Source organism: Camelus ferus, chromosome 26, assembly GCF_009834535.1.
Source record: "Camelus ferus isolate YT-003-E chromosome 26, BCGSAC_Cfer_1.0, whole genome shotgun sequence".
Lineage (NCBI taxonomy): Eukaryota > Metazoa > Chordata > Mammalia > Artiodactyla > Camelidae > Camelus > Camelus ferus.
The window spans coordinates 5,576,075-5,588,208 of NC_045721.1; the positions used below are offsets into that span (position 1 = coordinate 5,576,075).

At 43.2% G+C, this 12,134-nt stretch overlaps 1 protein-coding gene across 1 annotated transcript in view; it reads right to left on the reverse strand.

Moving 5' to 3' along the window:
• Positions 1–5,594, reverse strand: part of KCNU1 (potassium calcium-activated channel subfamily U member 1) — a 57,605-nt gene extending 52,011 nt beyond the window's left edge. Inside the window, exon 1 of the mRNA XM_032468391.1 lies at positions 5,474–5,594. Coding sequence (XP_032324282.1) covers positions 5,474–5,594 — 121 coding nt within the window. The remainder of the gene's footprint in view (positions 1–5,473) is intronic.
• Between the last annotated feature and the right edge of the window lie 6,540 nt (positions 5,595–12,134).

A 12,134-nucleotide genomic window follows, 5' to 3' on the forward strand; every position in this document is an offset into this window, starting at 1 on the left:
AGCTGGGGTCTGAAGTGTGAGAAGCGACCTGGGCCTGGATCCCCGCTGGGTTCAGGGAAGTTAGGACAAACATTGTGAGGCTGGGGGACTCCCAAGGGCAGAGGTGGGAAGGGAAACAGAACTTCCTAAAGGGGCTGGTTGGATGGAAAGCAGTGGCCCTAGAGAAGGCTGGTTGTGTCTGGAGGGAACCGTTGTGCTCCAGTTTAAGATAAAGAAATACAAACAAACAAAAAGCTTTATCTTCAGAGAAAACGACTGAAGGGCCTTAAAGAAGGGAGTTGACGGATTGAAGGTCAGCTGTGAAAGGACTGGTCTTGGCTTCCATACAGAGAAGACACTGGCCCAGGTGAGAAGTGCTGGTGGGCGGAGACAAGTGAGCAGGTGCAGGGAATTCCAGGGGGTCACGTGGGGGCGTGTCAAGGCTGGCCCCGCCCTCTGGATGGTACTTACAGCTGGTTGTGGGGGTCTTTCAAGGCTATGACTTTAAAACTACATCTGAGAAGTGAAGACTTTGCTAATGAAGTGTGGTTTTTTTCCCCCCAGTTTAGATGAATTTTTTAACATGTCAGTGATTTGATTAGAAAAATAGCTTCACTTTGTACACATCTCTGTAATTTACCTCTGGGCACTCACATATTAGGAAAAAAAATTATACTTTGTAATAAGACTGAATAAATGTTTCATTTAAAAACTTTGCTCTCTTCAAGAAACGTGCCATTTCTGAGAAAGCAGGAACTTCATTTTTTAAGTGTATATAGCAGCGATCACGAATGTGTGTGTGCCTGTGTTTTTAATGCTTCCGAATGTAATAAATCATACTGTTAAGATAATGTTATCTTTTAAGGGCCTAAAACCATCCCTCACACTTCATGGTATGACCCCATGTTCTTGTTCTTCCATTTCGACAAGCAGAGGCTTACCTCACACTCCAAGGCACACCCACGCCATCGGTCACGCGCACTGGTTAAGAAGTACGAAGCCTCAGTTCAGGCAGCTAGTCAAGGACAGATCCAGGTCCAAAGTCAAGGACAGAGATGGTTTTACCTCCACAGAAGACTCACGTCACAGTGGAAGCGCATCAAGCCAGTTTCTGGGGTAAACGTCTTGTTGATTTAGTGCATCTATCACTTTGGATGCTGCTTAAATGTTATCGCCTCCACCTCTCAGGGTGTTTCCATGAAGCTATTTGAGTTACCACGTTTTAACTTTCACCTTAAGTTTTTATTTTTGGTTCAATTCCTCTCCGTAAAGTTGCATGGATTAGGACAGATGGTATATGACCCAGTTTTAGAGGAGGCTTACTTTTGAGGGATATGATTAATTCATATTCTCTTTAGATCCATGATCTATTGAAACTCACCCTTTAAAAAAGGCACCATCCTTTTTTCTTCACTCTGTTGCTCTCTGTTTATTCTAAGTGGACAAACCTCAGAAGATGGTCCACTGTGGTAGGCATTTCAGCCCAATAGAATGTCTATGCTATTTTGGTGAGTATACGGGGTTTTTGGTTTTTTGTTTTTTTAGAAATTATCAGGTCTGGAGAGGCTTCCATTCATTATAAACAGAGTACTTGTAGTTTAAAATCCATACAGAAAACTTGAGTTTTGTTTTTATCTTCTGTTAAATCTGTTGGTTTACTTCTGAAGTATAAGTCTTTTGACTGGCTTCTGATTCTCCCTAATCTTACGCTTCCCTAATTTTCTCATCAGTAAAAGGAGGCTGGACTGGTATTTGAGATTCCTACCAGCTTGGACATATTATGGATCTTTAGTTCTATAAGCCCAGATTAGTTCTTTAATAGATTGTAAACATCTTTCCATATTCCAGGGTCTGACCTCATTTCCCCTATAGATTCTTTTGAAAAATGAGCAAGAATGTCTTACAACTCAACATCAAAAAAATCCAAATAACCCGATTAAAAAATGGGCAGAGGATCTGAATAGACATTTTTCTAAAGAAGACATACAGATGGCCAACAGGCACATGAAAAGATGCTCAACATCACTAATCATCAGGGAAATGCAAATCAAAACCACAGTGAGACACCACCTCAATGACTAGCATCAAAAAAGCCCACAAATAACAAATACTGCCGAGGATGTGGAGAAAAGGAAACCGTTGTGCACTGATGGTGGGGATGTAAATTGGTTCAGTCATTATGGAAAACACTGTGGAGTTTCCTCAAAAAAATTAAAAATGGAGCTACCATATGATCCAGCAATTCTGCTCATGTGTATTTATCTGAAGAAACAAAAACACTAAAAAAAGATACATGCACCCTTACGTTCATTATAGCATTATTTACAATAGCCAAGATGTGGAAGCAACTTAAGTGTCCCAACAATAGATGGATGGATAAGGAATATTGCTCAGCCATAAGAGAGAATAAAAATCTTGCCATTTGCAAAGACATGGATGGACCTAGAGGGTATTATGCTAAATGCAGTAAGACAGAGAAAGACACTGTATGAGTTCACTTATAGGTAGAATCTAAAAAACAAAAGAACAAACATTATGAAATAGAAACAGAGTCATAGATAAAGGGGACTAAGTGGTTGCCAGAGAGGAGCAGTAGGGGGAGAAAAGAAATAGGTGAGGGGGTTAAGAGGTACAAACTTTGAGATGCAAAATAAAATAAACGAGTCATCGGTATGAAACGTAAAAATGAAAAATACAAGAAGCAGCATCATTTCTGAGTGACTTTTTATTTTTTCTATTGAAAGGGTCTCCCCTTTGATAAGTTAACCTGGAACACAATTTTATTTCTTTTCAGGTCTAATGGAATTACTTTTCTTCATAGAAGAAACATGTGGTTACCTTGGCCACAATCTCTGATTCCATCTCTGAACCAAGAGCCTCTTTCCCCGTGTGGTTTGATTAGAAATGTGCTAACTCATTTGCCAGAGAGGCCCTCTCTTCCTCTTTCTCTGCCTGGTCTCCCAGCCCTTCTCACTCATCCGCCTTCAGTGAAACTGCAGAGTTATGCTTCAGTTTGGATGTTTGCAAACTGCATGTGTGCCCACAGGTGTATCATATACATGGGGGTTTACCTGGGTGAACTGCTAGGGTCAAAGCGAAGAATTTCCTCCACCTCTTTAATTTTCTGATTTGTGATTTCCAATGATTGTACGGAAGGTCATCTTCACCGATTCTAGTGCAAAGGACAACAGAAGTTGAGACTGGAACCTTCCCCATTTGGCCAGTAGATGGAAGTAAATCATAGGGAATTAAGCAGACAGCAGGGTTTTTGTTTGTTTGGTTCTGGTTTGGGTGTTATTTCTAAGAAGATGGAGGACCCGTCCAGAAGAGAAGTAGAAAGGACAAATGAAAAACAAACTAAGAGACAAATCCTATAGGACCCAGGTCTTCTAAACTCACCCAAAAATCCATTTTCTGTTCAGGCTTTTTCCATTTATCCTCTGTGACTCTGCCTCGGTTGAAAGAATAGGAGGATAAATTAAACTATTGATAACTCTGGAGTTTTTTGGGTTTTTTTTTTTTTTTAATGTAATCTCTATGGATCCTTGAGTGTCCTAAATATCCTTTCATGAGAATGAATAATGCAATCAGCTTCTTCAGCAATCAGGCCAGCTGAACATGAAGCCGGTGATTTGGCTGGAATGCTTAATGCCCACCAGCAAGAGTGGTGTGAGGGAGACCAATGGGGATGCTCAGGCTGGCAGCTCCAACCGGCGATTCTGGCTGTGGTTCCAAAGCAGTGGCCACCGGGCCATCACTCCATCCATCCTCTCTGCTGCTCCTGTTTGGAATGACTGGTCTACCACCGAAAAGCTAAGGCGGATCACCAGGCATTGTCCCAGCAGCCGGTTGCATGATTCCTCTGGGTGCCGTGTGAGTGTGTTTCCAGAATCCCAATTTCAGTGAATGGTGTGTTTGTTTGAGTCTCCGGGCAATCGTATCCAACTTGGAGATTAGCTTGCAAAACTGAGTTGTCACCAACAGTAAGGGAGATGAAAGCCATCTTTCGTGTCTCAGCTCCTGTTGAACTGGCGCGTCCACCCACACACGCCTCTCCAAACGCCCCTGTCTCTTCGCAAGTTTTGGCAGGAGATGAAGGGATGGCTTTTAGCTTCAGCTTTGGTTTGGGGATAACCTAGCAACTTTCCAATTATGTCAGGAGAGAAATAACTCTCTCTATAGATATATAATAACTTCCTAAAAACCCAAATTGATATTAATCTATACTTTTTTTTCTTTTTTAAAGAAAACCCAAACAAATGACAGGCAGGCATGCACGAGGCAAATGAAGTGCTCTGAAGCTGGTTAACATTTCCTAAAACAGAGCTCGGCTTATTCACCCAGTTCTATTATTTCTCCCATCAAAGGGTAGCGCTGTCCTCTTTATTAGAATTTCTGACTTTCTTCATCAGTATTGTGATTTTAATTGTGTCTGTCTGAAAACCGCCTCTATAAGCAATGCCCTTGATACAGAGTTTCAATGTAATTGTTGCATTAATACATTTTTTTCCCCCAGGATGTCCTTGAAGTAAGGGCCTTCTGGAAATATAATATGCAAAAACTATGTAGATAAGCATTGAGGTACAAGAATTATTGAGCATTAAATCTGTGTATCCCTAAGTTCTATTCATTTCTTTTAAAAATGAGGAAACCGAGATCATGGCAGAGGAATATATTCCTCAGTTTGTGAAAAGCAGAGCTACCCCAACTCACCCAAATGCACAGCGTTTCGGAGGAAAGAGATAAACCTGTGATGGTGACTATCACCAAGTCCTAATGATCAGCTTGTTTGGGAATATATTTGTGCCGCCTGAGTAGTTTACAACATCTTTTGATCTCACTTCTAACAAACATTGAACTGATGGAGAAGGGTGAAGAAGGGAACTACAGAAAAGATGGGGACCTGATCTTTCCTGGCCAGGAAAGAGAGTGGAAGGAGAAAGATTTTGTTTGCTAGCGGAGAAAGCCAAACCCCATGGAACGGCCATCAGTAAGCAGGTGCCCCCTTCCTCTCCCCATGTGCTGTCTACAATCACTAGTGCCAAGGGCCAGGTTCTTGCTTGGCAAGTGTCACTGCAGTTGAACCCGGGGACACAGAGGGCCAGCTGTACTGTGTCATTTTATGCGACTTGAGCATCCAGGGATTTTGGTATGGGGGAGATGGGGGTCCTGAACCAAGGACTTGTGGACACCAGGGATTAATTCACCAAAGCAAAGGTTGCTCTTTGGAAATCTTGCCCCTAGGGAGCAACGCTGACCAACTTTTGCCTTGAAGCGCTCCCCCCAACCACCCCCGTCCCCACCCCTTTTTCTAAAGGCAAAATTAGGCTTTTTTTTTTTTTTTTTTTTTGCCCTAGGGCACATACAAATAAACCCTTCAAAAATCACACCTTTGTAGTGCCTACTCAGGGCAGAGGGAAAGAACGGAGTCCTGGGAAAGTGAGGTAAAGGAGAACCCATGACTCGCCCTTCGTCTGCAGACGCCCTGACTCACCTCGGTGAGGTTGGAGGGACAGATGTTTGGGGCTGTGCCCGTGAATCTCATTAGTCCCAGAAAGGTGGTTCTGGTTGCCTTTTCTCTCTGGATTTTCATATGTCAGAGAAGTGTTACTCATGTTTGCAAAGTTAATCCTTCCTTGGGTTAGTAACCCTAATGGAAAAATCAAAATAGGAAATGATTTTATTGTCTCTCCACTCAAAAGCGTTTCTTCTGCTTGTGTTTTTCTTGGTTGCTCTCTCTCATCCTATGTATCCTCACTGCTGGAGGGAGGCAGAGCAGTCGGCAGGAGGGATGCTCAGGGTCTAGTACCCCAGTCTGGCCAAACAACACTCAGATAATAACATCATTAACCTTGCTATTGGGTGTGGGGCTGGGGACAAGCCAGCTCTGCTTCCCTGATTGCTGAGAGTCCCTAGTTTGAAAAACATGCATTCCTATCTAATGGGCAATCTGTCACTTGCACTCTAATAGAAATCACCTGCTCCTAGAGTAATCATTAAACAAATTGACAGCCCACGATAGCTGGACCTCTCAGCTTTCACGCTGCCCGGCTGAACCAAGCTGATGGAAAGAAAACAGCCACCACACACCACCGCACATCGTTTAGAAACTCATTAGTCACTGGGGAATCACGGCCTCTGCAGATGGTGGCTCTTCCCCTGGAGAGTCAAGAGGTCCTCTGGGGCCAGGGGACAGTGCCCTGGACCTCCAAGTGATGGCTTTGAGTCTTGACTTCTCTACTTACCAGATCTGGGGAAGAAACATTCTCTTGGGAGATAAAATATCTACCTCAAAAGAGTCGACCTCATAGATTGCATGAGGGTCAAGTCAGGTACTATGAAAAAAGTACCTTGTCATGGAAAGAATCAAGCCCTCTGTGGGGTAGCACTCTGAACATTCAATAATAATATCATTTATTGAGCCCAGGGGTCCATCGTAAACACTTCATGCCAATTGTCTCAATAAATCATCACAACCGTGTGCAACAGTTATCCATTCCCCTACTTTACAGGTTTGAAGTCCAGAGAAATTCAGCAATTTGGCCAAGACCTCTGAGCTAACAAGTGGTGATGCCCAGGTCACAGTCCAGCTGACTCCAGAATCACTGATGGGGTTCTCACTAATGGGGTTCAGGACAGGCCACCCCAAAATATGGCACTTTGGCATACTAAATACCTTAAGGAATTTTTTTTTAAAAGGGCAGGTCATAAAACTCCCCTGTGAAAGGTACTCTTCCCTGTACGGGACAGAAAGATGATGTTCATATCACCAGGGGTAGGAAACTTAGGGCCAAGAAGTCTGTATAAACAAACCTTGCTAAACTAACCCTTGTCTTCCCAATTATTCCTTCGCCATGAACTCCCCCTAGTCCGAACTCTTTTGTCTTTTCAATTCTTTACAAATTTACTGTTCCTTCATCCAAAAGTTATCTGAGCTTCCTGCTCTGGTCACCTCTTTGGGTCTTCATTCTCTGGTGAAGGCTCTCATCTACATGTGAAAATTCAGTAACATGTGTATGCTTCTCTCTCGTTTGTCTATCTTTGTCGGTTTAATTTTCAGACCCAGCCAGGGACCCTCCTCTACATCACTGTTAAGCAACACTGCCTACCAGGCTGGTCTGTTGCAGGCAGCTGCCTGTGTCCTGGGCAAGGAAATCTCCAGCTTCTGAGGCTGTTTCCCTGCAGAGAGGTTAAACCTCCATCCTCCCCGCAGACCTCACGGTTCATTACAAAGGGGCACTCGATGCTAATGAAGGATTCTTAACGGCCTTATATAAAAACCTATCCCCATTGCCTCTGCAGCTCTGATTTGGAAATCATGTTGTAGCTATGGGGAGCTCTTCAGTCTAAGGAGGGAAGAGGTGGACGGGGGATGGAGGAATGAGAAGGCAGAGCACACTGAAGGCATGAGGCTGGTCACCACACCTAATCAGTGGCATCTTGCAGCCTGCGCAGAGGAAGGAGAGTTTTTCTAGGAAAAAGTCAGACTAGGATGTTGTGATGCTTTAATGGTGTGGCCATTCGCTGGGAGACAGGAAAGCAGGGACTGTGGGTGGCAGATGACCAAGTCACCTAGAAGGACTTCAGTTTGGGGTCTCAACCCTGGAGACAGTGTTCAGAACATGGAAATAGCCCCAAAGCACTGAAACACATTGGGCAGGGCATAAAACCAACATAATACATTATTTACCATTGAGCGCGTGCAGTCTATAGCTGTTCACCTTTTAAAAGATGAGTGAGTGGAAGAGAGCCGATTCAACTCCAGTCTCTATTTGGCCCTGTCTGGTCACTACAGCTCATGATTAAATTTGAAAAATAAAAACAAACCCCCTCCCCAAATGACACATTTAGATCTTTTGAAAAATGACCTTGCAAGACAGTCAACCACTAAGTTTGGGATGAAAATGGCCCCAGAGGTTATGTTTCTCAGCCAGAAAATCGTACTAAGGAGTTAAATGGTGAGTTCAACGGGGAACTGTGATGTGCTCTACAGAGAGACAAGAGTAAGTGATCAGTGAAACTCTCTCCGCAACTGCTTGTACCAGGATTAATTTTAATGGCTGTGTAAAGACTTTAGGACTGAATTTATAGGCTCATGCATTGTCTACAGGGGTCAGCCAAAATTTTAAGTTGTACTTTACGGCATTTTATGGAGAGAATGATAAGTGATGGTGGTGTTTTGAAATTTGTGAATTTCAGGAGCCTCGGGACACTTCCCACAGGAATGCATGTTTCTTAAAGTATTGATGATGTGGTCCAGGTAAGAAGAACAAAAGAATTTAGAGAGGAGAGGATGTAAAGTAGTTAAAAAAAAGAATTCCCTTTAATCAGTCAGACATGGATTTGGAGATAAGGGAGTTTAAAGACTAGGGTCATAATGGGTCGATAAGGGTAATGTTAATGAAAAGAGAGAAATGTGCTGAGGTAGGTGGGAGGTTGGAAATCCCTGAAAACATGATGCTAGTCAGGAAAGTTATGCGAGCCAAATCCAGGAAATGGGGAGTTTCCCAGACTAGGACTAGAATCCCGGCCCTGGTCTGCTCCAGACTAACCCTGTGACTTTGGGAAAGTCATTTATCCTCTTCGATCCTTACTTTCTTTTCTTGGACCTAAATTTCTTCAGCCATAAAATGATTGCAGAGGCCTGGGTGATGCTTGAGATACAGTTCAGTGATTTTTATGGCTTGTAGACAATCATACCATATGCAGTTGTGCGTTTTCCCCCTCCTTCTATTGTACGTTAAATAGTGAATATTTTCCCCGTTGCTGAAATCACTTTAAAACATCGCTTCCGTGACTGCATAGTATGCATTATGGCATCTTAATCATTAGCCTTTTCCTAGAAATTTAGGTTTTCAATGCTTTTTTATTATAAAATTGCTGCAGTATCTTTGGAAATATTTGCCCCCATTTCAAGTAACTTGCTTGAATTGAGCCCTAGAAGTGAAATTATGATGTGAATTTTTTAAGCGTTCGACATTTACTGTCAAAATCTCTTAGAAAACTCCTGTCATTTTTATTCCCATTGGAGCTCCTGGACCTTCTCTGTTCCACCCACACTGTCCTGTATAACATTTTTCCGACATCCATGCATTGACCATTTAATGTATCTTATCATTTTATTTCTTTTTTCATTTTTTAAATTGAATGTTTGTACATGTGCATTTATAAGTCACAGTTCTTTATGCAGAGCAGAGATGTTTTTCCTCAATATTCTTATGGTTACTTGGCTGGGCTTGAAAATTAAACTGACAAAGACAGTCAGAGAAGAGCATACAAATTGTATGGAATTTTTGCATGTACAGGGAGACTTCACAAGAGAATGAAGACCCAAAGAAGTGACTAGAGCAGGAAGCTTTTATACCTTTAAGACAAAAGAAACAATGCATTTGCCAAGAATTGATAAGACCCAAGGGTTTGGACTAGAAGTAGTAAATGGTGGGGCAGTAGCTAGGAAGATAAGGGCTTAACGAAGTGTGTTTGTAGATTCCCCTGGTGCCATCTCTGGACTAAGAGTGAGACAGGAGGGAAGAGGGCAGGGCACAACCATTAAAAGAATCACACAGCAGTTGAGGATAAGACATAAACTGGTTAGAACCAACTCAGCCCAAGATGGCGGAAGATTCAACTTCCAGTAGAGCCTGAGCCTCATTACAGGCTCATTGTAATACATCAGCTGCTAAATGACACACCCACAGGCTCCATGACAGTGCCCAGGCTGACCGTAAGTGGTCAAAAAGTGGGCGATGGCCCAATGCCTGGGAATCCTTGACCATTCCCAAAAACAGTTGGAATAATCCTCCCACTCATTAGCATATGAAATTCCCCAGCCCATAAAAACTAACCACCCCCACACCTCGGGGCCACCTCTCTTACCTTCTGAGGTGGCCCACACTCTGTCTATGGAGTGTGTCTCTCCTGGAATAAATGTGCTTTCAGTTTTATTATGACTCACTCTTGAATTCTTTCCTGCTCAAGACGAGAACTTAATCTCTGGTAACAATAGGAGTCTATCTCTAGTAAAGGAGATTTACATCCTTCCCTTAGGCAGAAAAAGGGGGAACTTTTTCTGTGTCTACTGCTTCCTAACTGCCTTCAGGTCAAAATAATATTTATGTCTAAGATGCATACTTGGAGGTCAAGTGATCTGGTTTCCTTCATTCACTGGTAAATTACCTGTTAATATTCACTGACATTTTTTTCTATTGGAAAGGCAATCCTTTCTTTATTTCCACATTAAGATTATCTTTTATATTAACGATAATAATTAATTAACCCTTTGGCTCTTTTGTTGGTGAGTTATAGATGTCCTGACCTCACTTACCAGTGATTACAAACTTTCTGCAGTTCCACAAATGGTAATGCTGAGAGCTTCCCCTTTCACTCAAGCACTTCTGGGGTCCCCATCACCACATTATTCTATAGGAACCTGGTTAGGGAAGGGGAGGGACTCACATAAAGATCAGACATCCATACCTTTCCATGACGGCCGCTCCTCCTGTCTCAAAGTCCTTGACAACCAGCCCGATGTTTTCCTCCATATTCCCAAACCAACATGGGGGTCTTCTCTCTGGCCAGTCAGCAGGTAAATTCCTCTGCGTTTTTAACCAGCTCTTTGGAAGAGTTTTTCCACATCAGGAAATCGGATTCCTCAGTCTTCCCACGGGATTGGCGTCCCCTCGCCAGACAGCACAGGAGCTCCGCGTGTGGAGACGGTACTGTGGGGGGGTGATGGCCAGGCCAGCTGCATGCTTTTCTTGGACCCTGTCTTCCCATTGATCTCTGGGCTCTGGCACTTTTTCCCAGACACTCTCCACTGTTTTCTCCGTTCTGTCCAGTCCATCTGTCAGATCTGCAGACACATTTGAATGTGTTCAATATTCACGTCCTCTCTCTCAGCCTAGATCCTTCCAGGTGAAAGGCTGATCTGAGCATCCCTCCCCTCCCCGCTCCTGAGCATTGAGCACGCCATGGCAGTCGGGCAGCTGGTCAGCAGGTAGAGGCTATTCCCTCCAGGGCGGGGGAGGGACTGGCATGACCTGATGTCATCAGGACTCACAGCACCTGTCTGACCCCCACCCAGACCCTGCTAGATATTGTACAACTACTTTCCCCGAGTTTGCTTCTGATAATTCCCAAGGTACAGAAGCTCACATTTTTATGTAAACAAATTTAGGGTTTTATCCTTCACGATTTGTTCTACTTTCATTCTACACTGAAACTGTCTCAATAATCTGAATTCTTGTGCTCATCTGGAAAAGATTTCCTATGAAAAACTTAAAAGGGGAAAAGCAATAACGTGCCCTATCATTTATTACAAAGTTTATCGAATCATAGTGATGAAAATGGATTGACTTTGCCAAAACTGTCAGGCATATGCATCCAAGTGATAGAGTAGAAAATCATAAAAGAGACCTTTTGTAAGTACGTAATGTGTAGCAGAGAAAGCATGGCATGTGAGTGAGGGGGCAGCCTATCATTCTATGAATAGTATCTGGGAAATTGACTACTCAGCTAAAATATCAAGGTAGAGCTTCATACAATGATGAAGTACACCTATAGTCATTTTAACCCAATTTCAGAGAGGCAATTTTACTTTAAAGCATCAGATACTATTCTGGGTACCAAAGATACAATGGTGAAATGAACAGACAAAAACTCTGACTTATTCTAGCAAGGGGAACACACACTAAATGAAGAAAAAAATAAATGAGTAAACAGTTTTACAAGAGGAATGCTATGAAGGAGATGAATAGGGTGACGAGTTAGAGAAGAAATGGGGAGGAGGTAGGATGACTTTAGATGGGGTGGTCCTAGGAAGCTCCTCTAAGAAGATGGGATCTGAGCAGAAGCTGCAAGAATCACCTCTTCAGTGAAGGAAAGAGAAAGCACCATCTCTGTAGACGGCAGCGATGGAGGTAGGGGTGGCATCTCTGTATATGCTGATGGCCTGAGTCTCAGAGGGGCTCGGACCGTGCAGGAGGAGGGAGGAGTGGTGTGGAAGAGGCAGTAGGAAGGAAAACTCACACTGCCTTCCTGCCCTGCGTGTGGAGGATGAGTGGGAGATCAAAGGCCTCCCACTGAGAACACTTGAGAATTCTTAGGAGAGAGAAAATTTTCAACAAAGGTAAAGCCATGAAGAGTTAGAGGAGGGT